We start from the raw sequence: 18,327 nt of genomic DNA, 5'->3' as shown, positions 1-18,327 counted from the left end.
ATACTTTATGCAGTCATCAAATGTTGAAAATAAATTTATAGGATAATAAGGCTTCAAAATTATATAAATCGATTATCTACAACTTTTAAGGAATGTCCAGGATCATGCTTTGAAAATAGCATAAAAGTTCCATTTTGACCCACGCGGCGCACGTCCCCCGTTAATAGTAAAAATATATATGTATTTCGTTTTCGAACTCCATAGATCGGGTTGTAACTTGTAATATCCCGAGATGATTATAATATTTTTTCAGGTAGAAAGCTTTACGCATCTCCTGGTCAAACCTGTAAGCACCTGATTAATAATTTTATCAATAATCTAGCCATAAATCAAATAATCAAAGGTGTGAAACGAATAACAATCAATCCGTTTGTATTGAAGACAATTTGGCATATATTTTTCTATAAGGGTGCCTTAAAAAATGTCACGCTTCTGTGAAGCCATATCCTCAAACTTGAGACACGCTGATCTAAAGACTATAGCTAATGGCGTAAACTTAAACCCAATCCAAACAGGACATAGGCATCAAAGGATTACTGAGCGATAATTAATTTTCCGAGGATTTTCTTGGTAATTGGTGTACTTCCTCTCATATACAAAAAACACACCTTTTGTTTTCATTAGTATTCTTCTCATTCGCACAATACTATTGCTCTCTCTCTCTCTGGCCATCGCATCTCTTCATCCAGTCGGTGTCTGTCCACCTGTCAGTGCGCACGCGTGCTTCTCGATTAAATTTCCCGCGCTAATCCGCAGTCGATATTCCATTTTCAAATCATAATAATAAACAACTTTTCACGTTTCAAACCATCGCAAAAGTAGCTTTTCTTCTTCATTTAAGCATTGTCTATTTTTTAATTTGTGTTTTCGACATGTGAATTGTTTTTATTAAACCGACTTTTCAGTGTTTTTGTACAAGTTTCAATTGTACCATATTACATTGCGATCAGCTGTTTATGGATACAGTACATAATTCTGTGTGTTTGCGTTGTGGTGTGACATAATAATATGTGTAATGTTTTTTTTATCATGCATTTATCGACTTTGACAATTTATGTTTGTTTGACGTTTTACTTGTTTTTATTTGTCATTCAGAAAATTTATATGCCAATTTTATATAAAAAGTTCTATATTTTTTGTATTGTTAATTAAATTCTGTCCTCCATTCGTTCAATTGATTTATATATATATACTTACAATTAATACTAATTTCATTGTTGACTTACTTAGGTACATTGTTTAATCAAAATTGATTGAACGAAAATTACTAATTATGTTATGTATAAGTCAGTGGCGAGGGGTTAAGGTAGGCTGTTAAGATTCGACATAAACACTACTCTTTGTCAGTCATGCTTATTTGTTTTCATTGAACGAAGAATACGATTTGCAGATGGTGGTGGTTTGTTTTTAAAAATCAAATATTAAAGCCTGCGGAAACTAAACCATAATAGTTTAGGTATGATATGGGCGATCCGAAAAAAATGTGCGCACCTTTTCAGCCATACGTTTGTTTTCGTTGAATTACTTAATAATACACATTAGGTACAGGTGGTGTTGGTTGGTTTTTATTTTAATTCATTAAGCCCTCTCTATATCAAACCATAATCGATATAAATATTCTTCTATCTATAAAACATCTAAAACTATGTATGGTTTATTGGCATACTTTTAGATATTTCATAGATAAACGAATATTTTTTGACTATTATCTTCTATTGCTTGAATTAGATAAGGTTTAATGGGATTTTAAAAATTAACAAACACTGTCAACACATTGTAGTCTTACTTCAATGAGAACAAATACGTTTGACTGACAACGTTTAGTATGCACTATTTATGTCGGATCTTAACAGCCTGCCTCCATCCTTCGCCACTGATTATTGTCCCTCTGAAGGTGGGTTTATAGTCCGAGATAGTTGTCAACACTAACAATTCAAATATCAGAGAATTAACAAAAAAAATGTTTTTAAAACCGTATTAATGAAGCTCTACCTCTTACCATCTAAACCTAAACGCATATTAAAGTAATACGATCTGCAGTAGCTAGGTATATATAAATAATTTTATTATCTGTTTTATTATTACTGTAATCGCGTATAATATGTTTTAAAACACTATGACGTCACTCATTCACCATTAACACAGATTTCTAGGCACCAATCATGTAAGTGAAATTTAGTATCGCCAACACCAAACTAGTGAAAGCTTATATAACTATTTGCTATAATAAAAAAAAAACAGATACAGAAGGCATTGACTTGATAGTCATATCATGACTTTGCAATAATAGGTTAAATCAACTATTGTTTTCATATTGTGTAAGAATGTCGCTCGCATTTAAACACCGATCAGATTTAGCTAACTAAACGTGATTTTTTTTTATTGATTTTAAGAAAATGTAATCTAATCTTGTAGATTAATAAATTGACGTTTTTGCAAACGGAGATTCATTTAAACCTATTTTAAAAGAACGTCTAAATATTTTTTTTTTACGTAAGTACATCATTTGAATCCGCATCCGTTTTATTCCGGCCAATGTACCTTTTTAATTGAGCTATCTGCGTCGTACCTAATTACGATGAAATTAATTAGTATTGACACATCTGAATCGGCTGCTGTGGTTTGAATCAAAGCATATGTAATAGTGCTTAACTTGTTTCTTAACCGACGTCAGGATCTCTCAAAATTTTAGTTTTAACGTACGTGCACGTAGTAGTTGATGTTTTTATACGCGGTTTTATTAGTACCTATTTATATATATTTTAGATATAATGTTTACAAATGCACGACCTGGCCCAATTTGATTTTTTTGATATAACATAAGTTCTATCACTAGACATTTAATCATAATATATATAATGATCCTTAGAATTTTGACAATGATCGATGTATGTATTCAATTCTATGCAATTTTCAATCGAGTACCTATTTATATTGTAACGAAGGTTATTAACCATTAACACATCAAATGGTGTTTTTTCATCCTTTTAATAATTACTATTTTAATGATTTAATAATTAATTATCGAAGACCTATCTTACCAGTTTAATTCACATGTATGATTATGTTCGAATGAAGGCCGGTTTATACAGGGCCAAGGTTACTTTTTTTACACAGATAATGCAATTATATGAATTATGCGGGGTTAGCTATGTGTAAGTCCTGATAATCGAGCTGAACTCAGTAAACAAGATTTTACATATGTATCCGAATACAAGTTTTCTTTGGATAATCGTATCAAGATGATCGCAATCCAAATTTATATAGATTAATATTGGTAGGTATAACAAAAAAAAACAAAAAAACCTGAGCTTGTGATTTCTCAACGTTTTTTTTTATTTCTCGAGATTTCAAAAAAATTCAAATTCAAAAATATTTGTTTTCTCGAGAATACAAGAATTGTTTTTTGATTTCTCGAGACCCTCGAGAAATCGACATTGTTACGAAATTACCTCATGTCGTTTTCTGTAGTTTTTTTAGATCTTCCTTGCTTTTTTTTTACCGAGAAATTAAATCTTCTTGAGAGATTCCGTTTTTTTTTAAATTTCAATCTCGTTCACTCAAATCGAGTTTGATCTTTTCTGATTAATTATAGTAATATAACTAGTTGTAATATAGTCAGCATTACGTTTTTGAATAATTATGTATCAGAATATTCACGAGCAGGTATTTGGGATAGTTATAATATCAAAATAGTCTGATTGAAATAATGTAGTGACTTAATAGTAGGACTTATCTATATAACGATCTGGGTGATAAATATATTCATACAACACATCTGGATAATCATCTTTGTAGCGTAATGGATTTATATAATAAAATATCGGCTTTGGATGCAGAAATGGGGGATTGAATTCCCACAGCGAATAAACTAAGCAGGCATGATGGATCGCTTTGAGACGCCAAAAACGTAAATGAATTAAATATGTTCGAGAGAGCAAGAATCGCTCGCACACTTTTTGTTACAACGATCTGCTAAATTATTTTCCAAGATGTTATCGCGGAATTTTGCGTAGTGATGCCACTGACAAAGAAGCATGCCACGCATGGTTAACCGTCTTGCCAAACTTAATCCTGTAATGATTGTAATTCCTATAATAATAATAAAATAAACTTTACATCTGTCTGCATTTCGTGGATGTATGGAAAATTCAGGGGTTTCTAACCGTTTATATGACTAATGATTGAATATAATTCTCATCCCCTACAAAAGTAATATATAGTTTGAATAATATATAGGTGTACGTATTTTTTTTTGTAACCACAGATTGAACCATAGATATTATCTACTGCAGGTGAACACATATAATCAAAAAAACAAGCTTAAACTCGGTGCATAAAATGTAAATATAAACATGCCAAAACCATAACGTAATAGTCACTTCCTTGTTCAGAAAATGATTTGAATTACAGGCAATGTTTTTTTATGTCACAGGTATGGTATGGTGGTGAAGAAAACAATGGCTCTCTCTTTTCCGTCATTGCAGCAAATCCAAGTTGCCCCGTCAGTTTACACAGAATTAATGACTTTATTATCTAAATTCCCTCTCTTTATGGCACCCAGGTGGGAACCCATGCTATATAGGTGTGGATATCAAATATATTCGCGAAGATCCGTTCGTTATTATAGATAAATATTTCAAAAAGTTTTTATTTTAGAGTTGATCTACCTTTAGAGTATAAGAATTTGTAAGTACATAGTATTAATAGGTGACTTAATAACAGCGGGAAAAACTAGCGACGTATTTATAATAAGAACGTGTTGGTTAGGTCAGGTTCTCTGAATTCAGCGCCACGCATAGCCTTCGTCAATGTGAAACTCTTCATTTGGTTTGTCCATTTGGACGGAGCTCTTCCTATCCGACCTTCGACCTTAACCTACATCACAAGTTTTTCCAGGTTGCCATCTTCTAAATGGGGTATATGACCAAAAAACTGAAGAGTTAGACTTGAGCAAACTGAGGAGAGTCTGTATGAAAACTGCAGTTTACTAATTATAGAATCGTTTTTTACGATTGGCTATCCAATCCATGATATTCTCAGCATCCGCTACCAGTACCACATTTCAAAATCGTCTAGCATCTGTTTTTCTTTTGCCTTTGCCGTCCATGTATCTGATATCTGTATGTGATATCTCTGCATTTTGCCATAAATATCTTCCCAATGAAATGCGCGTATAATCAAAGATTTCGCACTACCGTTACCTATTCACTGCTTAGCAATTAACAAGCTACCTACTTCGTTATTTGTTGGAACAGTCAATCGTGACAAGCAATATATTACATCCCAATGCAATGGTACCTGCATACTAACTATGATATCTCGTAATCAATGTGTCGTAGTAATGATATCTATTTTTTGTTGCATGTAATAATCTAAAGTGAGCTACTACCACCCATGGTGAAATAATTCGACAGAAAAATCGTATTTAGATGAAGCCGTCTCGGCCTGAGGCATATGTTATCTCCCATCCAACGAACTAGCAAAAAAACGTTTTTTGTTGGAAGTCAGGACCTACCTACATGTAATAATTTTCTTCCGGTTGACCTGTGATTATGTGTCATAGACTTTGCGACTAATGACGACTGTCAATGCGCTGGGTGCTTTTTTGTAAATCTAACGATTAATTTTATTTTACTTGATAATCGCAGTTTTAAATAACTGTTTTACTCAAAATAATCACCAAAGCGGTTTTAAAATAGTCATTTTAAGAAGAAAAAAAGTTGTATTTCTTTATATATAGAGATGGAATTAATGGCTAGTTCGTGGTAATTGGAGAAATTCATATATATATTATTGTTTTTTTTGTTTCGGTAATCATTGTATTAGAAAAATAATACTGTCGACTGACGGCATTTGATGGTAATTTAAATTGAAATTAATTCACTTCTCTCAAAAACATTGCAGCGTCGATTGCATTGTCATTCAAATTCAGCTGGTCCTTTTCACTGGCGTCATGCACCTCACCACACTTGTATGAGACGTCCTAACTGGTTAAGATGCCCCATCTCTTCAAATTTGTCTTGCATCTTGGGACACCGACTCTTAGCCTATTCCATACTTTCCACACGTCGAAAAGCAGTCTGTGTCCCGATGAGAGTCTTGTCTAATCTCTTCTTTATGTGCGATGATTTTGACCATTTTTCCATCCCTGTTACTTGTATATTAGCAATAAAGTGTTTACCTCAAACCGGTCTCTCAGGTTTTTGATTTCTGATTTGATTCTTTTCTTCTGCCAGGATCTCGTTTAACGGAAATCTTCCGTTTAATGATACTATGCAGAAGGTGATACCTTTAGGGATTCCTCATGATACGGTCAAGTATTCTAGCTGTCTCGTTTTAACCTCTTTGATTATATACTTGGCCTTTTTTATCATTGTCACCACCTTGACATTCGTAGATTTATCAGCTTTTACAGTGATGATGCGTCTATACACGACTAAGTCCCCACGCTTACGGTCACCTGCTTCTATCAAGGCAGAGTGAGAACTGAATTTTAATGATTTTCTTTTTGTACTGTTCCATATCAATGGGCTTTGGCTGTCAATTTTATGTAAGTATATGTAGATATTACGGGTTCCACACATGCATGAATTTATTGTCGCGACAATAGTATTACCGTAAAATAAATCTCTGTGTGTATAAAGCCCCTATAATTTAACTTAGACATACGTGGTGCCTGGAGATATCAAAAGACGAAAGATGTGTCATCAAAACTGACTCCTGTGGGATAGTATAAAACTCTTATTAGATTAATGACGACAGTCTCTCGACTTCTTCTATGTCAATTCGACTGCTCTGGCCCATCTGGTCTTTGAAGTATCTACTTACCAACAGTATTTCTTCGAACATTAACATTATCTGTTATGCCACTTTTTACTTTCTTTCGAATGGAATTAATTAATAAAATAACTTTCTGCTTAGCATAATCGCGAAGTTTGAATTTGAATGTCATTGTCAGTGCGAACAAAACATTCGCTTTTAAAGAAATTTAAAAAAATGGATTATTATCTAATCATAAGTAAATTTTTATAATACATAGTCATCCATTAAAAGTAACTTAGATGATGCTATTTTTGAAGGTGAGATCGTTTGACCCCTGCCTTAGATCAGATGTGTTTTTTTCTCAATTTTAATTATCATTACGGCGACCTGGAAAGTATGTATTATTTTCTACACAGTGCACGTAAGTATTATTATTAGTTGGCTGTCAATTTATATTTATATACATTATATAAAATGCATTTTTAATAATCGTAGATCACAAAGAACCGGTTTTGTGTATTGATTGTGGATACGTTTTCCTTTAAGTCTTTTAAGCTTCTATTTCAACAATCTAAGAAGTCGTTCATATAATATCATGTCACGCTATAAAGGGGGTCTGATATTGTGATGATTTTTAATTGTCAGCGGTGAATTGGGTGTATTGTAGAAAATGTAACGTCCCAAAGAAACAAAACACATTTTTTTCCTAGGATAACATATTCCGTGACAAATTTTTTTTAACGATGAAGGGAACATTTTCTATAATTTGGAAATGTTGGTAGGCAAAAGATTTTGTGTCATTGACATCAATAGGTATAAAAATTGAATACATCGTATTAATAAATTATTATACTGAGTTAAACTAGTAACTTAGCTACCTAAATAGTTTATTTTAAATATATACAGTTCATTTTCGATAAAACGCAGACATTTTAATTATTAATCAGTTACATAATACTTATCTTTGCAAGTAGGACGGTATAACGTGTATTTAATATCATCTACTTTGATGTGTAAATCACGTTATTTATAGCTAATGAAACATTTCTTAAAATCCAGGAAGCGTCTAAATATCATTAACTGCATTATTGTGAATTCGATCGGCGAAGTTTACGAACGAATGACTAGTTGATTCAAGAATGTCATTCCATAATTTTACTATTTACTGTTAGAAGCGCTAGTCACCGTTCTGCAAAGGTTAACAGGCGAATATTGTTAAATTGAAATGTTAACTCTTAACATGCAACGGTATTCTTTCTAGAATTCAAACTCAATTAGGCTAAATTGATAATTATTTTTTAATACGTTTAATTCAAATGACTAATTCACAAGCTTTGAGAATAAAAAAACAAGTTTTGTTACTAAAATTTGTAGAGATACTGACGTAGGTTAGTAATTAAGATAGTTGGTACCTTGATTTAAGGTTCCTTGGTAGCCAAAAATTAACGTAATTTGAACGCATGTGTAGAAACTATTACTTAACTCCGTCGTAATTAGATAGGGTGCCCGTGGCTTAACTGGTAAAGCACATTAGCGCAAATCCTGTGGGTTTCTAAGGGGTTCAAGTCTCGTGGGCGTAGTATTTTTATCAAATATATTTTCTAGTACTAACTATTCAGTTTTATTCACAGTTTCCCCCGTTTCACACACAGCGAGTATTGTCTATTTACATGTCGGTGAACAATGGCTGCGCGATAATATTCGCTGCGTGTGAAACAAATGTTGGAAAATATGATACAGTAAAATATTAATCAAATATATTAAGAGTATTTGAAAGCGTCTTCATGTCCTAATCCACAATTGGTAAAGCATTATATCATATATACTGTGTATACATGATATTATTTAAAATAATTTTATCTAGATTGTAATTTGGGTGCATATTACAAATTCGCAACCATGTATTTATTGTGTCTAGTACTAAGACTGAGTTTTAGTAGCCATACGTGAATGGTTATAAGCTATAAGTTAATATGAAGGCAGCAAAATTCTAGTTAATTTTTTAAAATAATCTATTAGCATTACAAAACTATGCAATGAGGAAGTTAACGACGTCTCATCGAATTTGCATAAAATAAATAAACGGCTCTGACCGCGTCGGTTTTTCTATAGCGTCTCCACACAGGCGACAGATCACCAAATAGACTGCAAACAACATTATTCTTTCCATATGAATTTGGATCGACAGCTATGCGACTAGCAGCTGTCCATACAAAGAGTTGGAAGGTGGAGAGGTGGGCGAAGCATACCAGATATCCATTTCATGCGGGTTGAATTCCTGGTAGCGAACAATGGCGCTATTTAAAAAAAAAAACTAAATCCGGAATAGATATATTTTTTTCGGCGATTTATATCAAGATTGGTTTTGAATTTTAAATTAACAGCTAAGTCTCTCCGATAACAATGTGTATTCTACGATTTATCGTATTGCCTGTGAAATTCGTACGTAAATAGAATTGCCAGTAAAAAGATTGCTTTAAATTAATATTGATAACGTTTCGATAGGAAGATTATTCATTAGGTAAGATCGATATTATTGCCAAGATTAAATATTACATAATTATTTTAGAAAGGGGTGTCGCACTTTATTATTATAATGAACTAAGTAATAAAATAAAGGATATTAAACTTACCGAAAATAATTAGACTTGTTCTTAATGATTTTATAATAATTATAGCAAGATAGCATTCCACCCTCAGAGTAATATACTCCACCGAAAAAATATCACACTGCCAAGCTATCCATTGTATTATAAAAATATAATTATGTACTTCTGAGTACCTACTCCCGCATGTGGCAAAATTCACATGTTGATTTTTCAATGTGTCTTTAATTCAGAACAAGAATCCAAAGAGTTCATTATTAGTACAACCCCACTTTGTGGTTGTTTATATGGTTTTATGTAAGTATTTTACGTATTCCAACGTATAAACATGGGTGATGTGATATCACTTCAAATAATCATCAATAGCATGTTATGTATTGCTGCTGGTAAAACTTTCCTATAGATATCAATTACTTCCCGATACAATTCAAATATAAACTGTGGCTCTATTGCATTTCCATTTAAGAATGTTATAAAAATATTAAAAAAAAAACTATAAAGTTACTTACTTAGTTAGAATACAATGAATGCGTGGTGTGTCACGCCCACAGCCGTTTAAAAGCGCTGTTGTGCTGTGATTGGTGATTGGCCACGCTGGCCGGAAACTGCGACCTTCGTCCGCCGAACTAACCGTAATCGGGCACCAGGCGCTCTCCTGAATTTCAATTATTCATTTATATCAGTGGTATTCAACATTTTCCAATCGAGGTTATTTTTTGTGATTGGTATTTAATCGTTCAAAAATTATTTCATACCCTTATATAAACTGAATACATTAACTCTTCGTAGCGATGTAACGTTGCATATTCGCTCCATGCTTACAATATGTATTCGTGAAAAGTGATGTTTGTTGGGTACAATCAACATTTAAAAAAATATCATTCACGAAGAAATATAGTCCGATTTTCTATAGCATGTCACTTGTCGAAACGAATGTTCTATCTTTCATTCACGATGAGAGCATATATAAATTATAAAATACTATAGGTGCTTTCAAATAATATTGTATCCCATTTGTTACGTCCATAAATGTTATGTCGAAAAATCTGTGTAGGGAAAGCGACAATGATATTCGTGTTCGCGAAGTGACTAGCTATGGTGATTATAATATGGGCCCTCCACAGAGTGAAAGTCGTATTAACAGATGTTTGTTTTTACGAGAAATTCATGTTTGCCACTTGATCAACCTATTAGATACAAACACACATTGAAAACAACATGTAGTAACGAGTCAGCCGGCGACTGTGGGTTCTATAGAATAAACATAATCCTTCTACCTGCTACAATTCAATTTTGTTTTGCTGAACGACAAAGTCGCCATATAAGATGTAAGGTGTGATACCTTCTCACCCCTGGCCAATAAATACGAGGGGCAAACATATATTGTATGGTCGCTTTCGTCTGATCACTTCGTCTCGCGCGGGCCGAACTTTTGAACCCACCACAACCGTTATCATTATTGTGCCGTAGTTTGGTCATACCTGCATTCTATTATCAATGCATTGAATGATCTATTCGTGACGTAGATATGATTATTTTGTATCGCTTTGATTGTTCATCAGATGCCGACTGTTAAAAATGTTGATGGTCAGTTTAGATATATATATGACCAATAATTTACTTATACTATTGTCGCCGTTATAAACTTCTTAGTTTCGAATGATACTATATCAAGAACTCATCAGGGACGTCAATCGTTATTGTTATAAAGTCAGATAAGTTATCAGTGTAAACGATTATTAAGTTTATAATGTTATATCTGTATTATAGTTTTAGAGCTATGAAAGAATCAAATATAACCATTGCGAATTAAGATAGTTCAATTATTGGTGGCTTATAATGAATTTTATTAATACATAAATACATATTTTGTACCTACAAAACAATATGGTTCATATTTTTCAAGTACCTACGAGCATACGTTATATATATAATGAACTGTGGATGTTGTATTAACAGATTTTTTTTTTACGAGAAATTGATATTAGCCGCTTGATCGTGTCCATACTATGTGTCCGAATACACATTGGTAATTGCGTAGTATAAATTTAGAAAAAAATCCGAAACATACCTATTCCATTTTTTATACCCGGATAACTTTGATTCCTGTACGGCGTCACAATCTCTCCAAATTTTAATTTTAACGTAGTACCTACCTACATGTACTTCTTGATAAGTTGTAAACTGTTTTTTTTTTAATTTAAGACTGGTTTTAATAATGTTAATATATTGGACATATATAATTTAGAACAACTTCAGAAATACACGTATTGTATACAGATTAACGTTAAGGTTAAACATTATATTTTAATCTACATTGCTCACTCCCTCTTGATATTTGGTATGGTAATAAATTTTTCCAATATGTCAATTCTTACAATGGAATTACTATATTTTTTTGAAAATACGTAGGTACGTACACTTTTTAGAATTTCCGTATAGTGTGCTACTAGTTGTTTTACCCATGTAAACATTATCGCAGTGCTTACCATAATGTAACTTTATAATATACCAAAAAAAAACGCCAAGCATACCAATAAATTTACCTTAAACTGTAAATAATTTGCAGCGAATGCTGTCTTATCAAACATTCAATCCAATTGTATTATGTTCGAGAAATCTTCAGCTTTGGATTAAAGTTTCTTTTAATCCACGGTCAAAGTAATAAAAAAGCGCAGAACAGTTTAAAAAAAAGTTCACGTTCTATTGTTTATTGCTAGTAGATCACGACGACGGCTCTAATTTTTGGCCTATCCGTAATTCGCGATAATGTAATCCACCGTAGGAAAGAAACAAGATGCAAGCGTTCAGATTTACCCACTTAAAATACCGCTAGACCTGGCTGTATCATTATTTATTGTGCTCCCAAAAGCTCTTCATTTTTAAGCCTTCATTTGCAAGTTTTTTTTGTCTCATGAGACAAAATTAAAAAGAAATAATAAAATGTAATATCTCAAGCTCATGTGGTAATTAGTTTTGTATGAATTTTGAGTTAGAATAATATGTTATGTCAATGTGTGTATTTATGTGGTGATTATCTACATTGATATAGGTTTATATACGTTAATAGGTGATTATAACACAGCCCACGTAACTCACCGGCAAGACTTGGGATTTATGTAGCCGAATATTTTTATATTGCAAGTCGAAAACACTAAAATATAAATGACGTCACTATAACATAATATATTACACCAAAACTAAGATTTATACTTGAATCCTGTCGCCATCTTGTGATGAATTACTTATTTGATTTAAAATTTTAATTACGAAAAATGCTAGCCACAAAATAGATAATAACTAAATTTGCGTGTTTCCTGTTATAAGCCACTTATTGACGCATATTAAAAATACCTCAGATGTGTAGTTATATTATAACGTAATATTTTCGTTTGAGTGATGGTTTAATTGCATAAAACACGCGCCCGATAAACGATAAATGTATGTATGAATCCGATTCAGTCTAACATTTTTTTTTCTAAGATATTTTGAAAGCTTATGCAAGTAATGTAATGAATTATATGAAATGGGAAACAAACAAAGAACAGTGAATCTACAAAAATTTTTTTTTTAAATATGCGGTAAAATTGTCTCAAAAAGATTGTGTCTGTCGATCGAATTGGCTCGATGTTTTTATCGTGTGATTAATATTGGCAGCCGTGTAGTGTACTTAATGTTCCACTCAAAGCAAAAGCATGCAAAAGTTCAGGTGACAGTTGCTTAGCTATGCTACCTACATAGTGATCGTGTTTTGTATTTTGTTCTCAAATCTCGCAGTTTTTTTTCCTTTGTGAATTGAGTTGAGTGTAAGGTCCAGACGCACGACCTATGGAAGTTTACTGTGTGCATTGTTAATGGATTTATTATGTTGGTATAAAATAGTATATTTGAAAATCTTGTGTATTGCAAAAAAGCGTCAACAGTGTTTATAATGTTTATAAATCAGTATTTGACTGTGGATGATTGCACTTTTGCACTGTAAATTTGACATCAATCTAGTCGATTTTTATTATCTCATAATATTATGTCGGCCAGTCTGCCACTATAGGTGTAGTGTACTATCGTTTAGTAAAGTATCAACATATTTCGACTCCTACCTCTCAATAGGGCTAAGGGTTTATTCGCTAATTGTAGATATACAATTAACTTATTCTCTTGGTGCCATCTTCTGTTGGAAGTTAGTGACCAAATTGCTGTTCACCTCCCTGTTATGGGTCAGGAGTACCAGTTCACCGTCAACTTGGGCATTGAACCACTTACAGAGGTTTCGTAACCAAGATAATCCTCTTCTCTCTACACCATTTCTTCTCTGTACATTATCTTTCAATATGAGAGTAAATTAAATTTATAATAATTACTGAAAACATGGACAAAGTATGCAGATTTCCTATATATGATGGTAACTGTAAACTGTTGTGGCTTATTGGCCCAAGAAAACGTCAATTTACGCCGATAGAGTCACAGCTCGGAATCCCAATTAAGAAAGAGACGATTCGGAAGAGAATTATAGTCTGTTCCATATACCTACGCCCAAATTTCGACTCCATAGACATAGTCCAATACCTTTATTGTCCCCTCTGATACCACCTCCATCGGGTATCCAGAATCATGTGTTTATTGCAGAAAAACAATTGCAATTTAGTATTACATATCATGATATTATTAACGGAATTTAAACTACTCAGGAAGCGTAGTTAGTACGTAGTATTCGTAAGATTGATAATTGGGTAGGTAACTTAGTACTATAAGAGCTTTTTCTCGGAAAACTAAATACGTGTGTTCGTAAATGATGTGAGTGATGATGAAGTGATGTTTCTTTGGCTTTCCCAATTTATCGTTTTTTTTTTTTTAAATATCGTCCCACCCATCGTGTTAAAAGAATTATCGCACTGCGTTTCTCTTAGTTTGTGTTGGTTTCAAATCCTGCTTGTCATGTAAATTTCACATGCCGTTCCTGATCAAATATATATATTTATTTATATATATATATAGTTTATTACTGTTGAATCGTAGTTAGGTATAACAATATGGTTTAACTTGAATTCAAAATCGTTTTAGCTTAGTAAATCTATTCGTAGTCTAAGTGATATATTATTTTTTCATTAGTTGGATCTTGTTAGTTGTGAGTAAGTTCTTTGGACATTTTTAAACATGCCCAGTTTCACACGTCTTTCTAAATTTTCTCGTTGAAATTTAATAATGTAATATAAGTACTTAACTGCCATCGCGGTTTCTCCTCGGCACGTATCGCAAATTATTTCAGACACTTTCTGTTGGTTATTATTTTTTCTCACATGCGCATTCCTAGCAATAACAATCCCGGTCTAACCGGCGACCGCGAATCGCGAAGATGGCGGAAAATATAACATAAGTGAACGCAGGGCAATATAATAAAAAAAAAGGTGACTTTTACTTGTCTTCTAGTCGTGCCACATCTGTACCGAACGTCGGCGATGGTTTTGGTAATATTTTTCATGTCTGCCACCGCTCCGAACAGTTTGTGGGTGCTATGAGATTTTTGAGCCATGGTAATATAACATCATGAAATAACGTAGGGAAAATGAATGAAACATAAGTGTTCGCGTTCACTAAATGCTGATTCTTGGTTAGACCAGTTAAAAGCAATAAAAGTCGTACGACTTGAACGCGAATTTTTACTGTAGTTATTTTAGAGATAATATATAGTGTCGGAATTATGAAGCATGGAATTTAATGCATTTTATTAAATTAACTACTTAACCAATACGTAGATAACTAAACATAATAAAAAGAAATATGCTTAAATATTTAAATCCAAAGATGAACCGACGGTTAAAAAATAAATGTAATAAATATCTAAATAACGTCGAAGGCTTCCATCGTAGTGTTTTATGATTATTTTTCTCATTAGGGTTTTATAAATTCTCCCGAAGGTTTGAGGCAGATTCATAGTTTTAATTTATTTTTATTTCATTTAAAAACATCTATTTTTATCTTATATTAAGCAGGTGTTTAAACTTGAAATAATTTTTATTTATATCGACTCCACCTTTGGTATTTTCACAATGTATTGCCACTGTAAACGTAGGTATAACTTTATAACAAAATAATTTTCTCTATAATATAGGAAATTTTATAACAGTTCTTCCTAACAAATTAATGACAATTGGTGTAAGTTTGAGACTGACTATTCATCTTTACGTAAAATTGGTACGTATGATATTATCTTACCACTTACATATAAATTAAAAAAATATTTAGGATTAGATATCTGCCTACTTATATTTTGTTATTTTAATTTGCAATACAATAATTTAGCGACACGTATATAGAATTCATGTTGGTACCTACCATACGTTCAAACCCTTTTTCGAGACATTTAATTTGTAAGCGAAAATGCAAATGCACGTATACCCAATATAGTAAGTAGCAGTAGTAAGGAGTTAAGTACCTGCTTACTGAAGAAAAATACTATATCTAGTTAAGTTAAATATGATTCATATATTTATATCTCTTGTCTTATTAAGTATCGAATGTCCAAAGCTGCATCTACTGTGAATTGAATATTATGAAAAAGGCGGAATCTTTCTGATCATTTAAAATGTGATAAATAGTAAAACGTCAATCAAAAATTTGTCAGTCACGAAAATAATTTAATATTTTTGTTTCTATAGGAATTTATCTTCGAATTAAATTCACCTCGCATTAAATAAAATAACAGTCACAAACATAGCTTATCGATTATCAGAGAATTCTAAGGAACGAATGCTTAGTACTTTCAATTAAATTGTGCCATTATAATAAATGTTAACAAGGAAAAACAGTGACCACAAACAAATAACGAAACCAATCGATCGAATCAACCGAATAACCTGAAAAAAGTTACCAAGTCTACGAAAGAATGGAGTATGCATCGAAACAATGACGCTGGATTTGGCGTTTGTTTTCTTATAATTGTATATTGAAGTGATTATTTTATTCATGGGTAAATTCATTCAATTGATGCATACACAATGTATAGATTCGTTAAAGACACGCAAGGAACAGGCGCCGGAAAACGGCTGTTCGTCCAAGCTACTCTGGAAGGGGAAACTGAGACCTCATACGGTCGGAGCAATCCGTCGCAGAAACCTCTCAAGTCCAGCATGAAAAAGACAGGTCCGCCAATCACAACGAGCCTTAATTTGGCTTCGTTACCCAAAAGCCTCAGAGATAGCCTGACGAAAACCTCAACGGTATATGATGGAAATTATCCGGGAGTCGCTGGGAGCTTCGGAAACGGCAGTAGTCCATACGGTGACAGAATAGTCCACGACGGTAACCAGACCCATTTCGAATACGACGAATCTCAATCGTTGGCATCGGCGACCAATAAAGATGTCGACAGTCTGTATAATGTTTACACTAAGAAGAGATTGTCCACTGAGGTATTGGGTTCTTCGCTGGAGTCCACGAAGGTATCTAGGAAGAGCGAGAACGGGGCAAGGAGGATTACGACGAGGATTGTTAGGAAGGTGACGACTCTATCTCGTGGCGAAGAGCAGAGCGTCCCTGAAAACCTGATGAGGAGGTCCCAGGGCAGAGAGATCAGGGACTCGTCGCAGTATGCTAGGACTACGCAAATGAAGGCGATACAGCCGAAGAGGGTCAAGGTAATATAATTATGTTTTTCCATCGAGTTTTCTTTTTGTGCTATTTATATTAAAATTAATTGTTTTTAAATGACAAGTATTTATAGTGGAATATTTGTAATACTCTACCGGAAGCGCTACGATGTTGTATTGCAATAATTTCATTGTTCATAAGTACAAGAACGTCAATAATAGAATTTGGCTCGCGCAGAACGTCTTTTACGATTGAGTTAGTATCTAATGTCATTCATTTACCTTAATTGTTCAGAAAGCAGATTGCTTCCTGATTGGTGGAATTTTAAGCTTCACAGTTAAAACGTGGTAATAAGAATTAATTCGCATGAATAATAGACGGATCGATAGCTTAGAGGCGAAAGCACTCACACGGAAATAAAAAAACGTGGGCTCGAGCCACACTCGGTCTTAATTATTTTTTCTAGATTTTTTCAATATAATCTTGCCAAATTTGACATCATGAATAATCAATAATAAAACAAACTATTATGTAAATTATTTATCTTTATTCTACAAAGTTGGTTTATGTAGTTACTAATCGATATGTTCACCATTATCACTGTACCAGTTGCAATGTTAACCCAATCAATGTATTGGCATGTTGCTCCTGTGACCCTCTTAGCACAACTTTGAGGGATGATTTCAACGACCATTTCGCGTAAAAAGTCTGTTTAATAATGGTCGACATAATGGAGGCCCATAATGCCATAATATTCTCCATATATGAGAGAGAGAATGGTAATTCACATTTTTACAGTAAGTAATGCGAATAATACTGCAACTCACTGTAATAGTATCAATTAATTCATCTGTACCATATGGCTTAGATGCGTATAATATATTTGATGTTTTTCATATTATTGATCAGATCTCTGGGTATTATCATGTTTTTTTTTTAATGTTTAATGATTAATGACTATAACTGCATTATTTCTCAATTTCTAATACCTACCTAAGTAGACTGCAATCAATTTGATCGTGTTATTTATACTTATAGCTTATGGGAAATATCTTAAAAGGAAACGTTTATCACTTGCAAAATCGATTATATCTGTAGCGAATATATTCACTTATCTATGGCTTCTGGACCGGTTACATTTACATACGGAATAAGTTCATTATCTCTTGTCGGAAACTTATAAAAAAAGTAATGTGTAAACAGGTTCTAGAGCGATTATCAAAACACAGTGATCCATATTTTACATCCTCAATGTAAATATCAAAGTAACTGTTGATGTCTGCCATAAACCATAAAAAGTGGTTTGATAGATTGTTTGAACTGATTTGGTTTATGACTAAGACGACCCAGACACATTGAAATGAGATCGTGG

At 33.0% G+C, this 18,327-nt stretch overlaps 2 protein-coding genes across 26 annotated transcripts in view; both read left to right on the top strand.

The window, feature by feature from the left end:
* The window catches only part of shot (dystonin-like protein short stop), a 572,629-nt gene that overhangs the window by 312,073 nt on the left and 242,229 nt on the right, over positions 1-18,327 (top strand). The gene's annotated exons all lie outside the window — the stretch shown is intronic.
* On the top strand, positions 688-17,306 carry LOC147077918 (uncharacterized). Its single transcript, XM_085940046.1, has 3 exons — positions 688-1,012; positions 16,025-17,002; positions 17,250-17,306. Exons 2-3 carry the CDS (start codon positions 16,364-16,366, stop codon positions 17,304-17,306), a joined length of 696 nt encoding a protein of 231 aa, XP_085796172.1. The 5' UTR covers positions 688-1,012; positions 16,025-16,363.

This window comes from Rhyacophila brunnea, unplaced genomic scaffold (genome assembly GCF_057557595.1).
Source record: "Rhyacophila brunnea isolate RB1 unplaced genomic scaffold, BYU_Rbru_1.0 scaffold_12, whole genome shotgun sequence".
NCBI classification, from domain to species: domain Eukaryota; kingdom Metazoa; phylum Arthropoda; class Insecta; order Trichoptera; family Rhyacophilidae; genus Rhyacophila; species Rhyacophila brunnea.
This window is presented reverse-complemented; position numbering and strand designations above follow the sequence as displayed.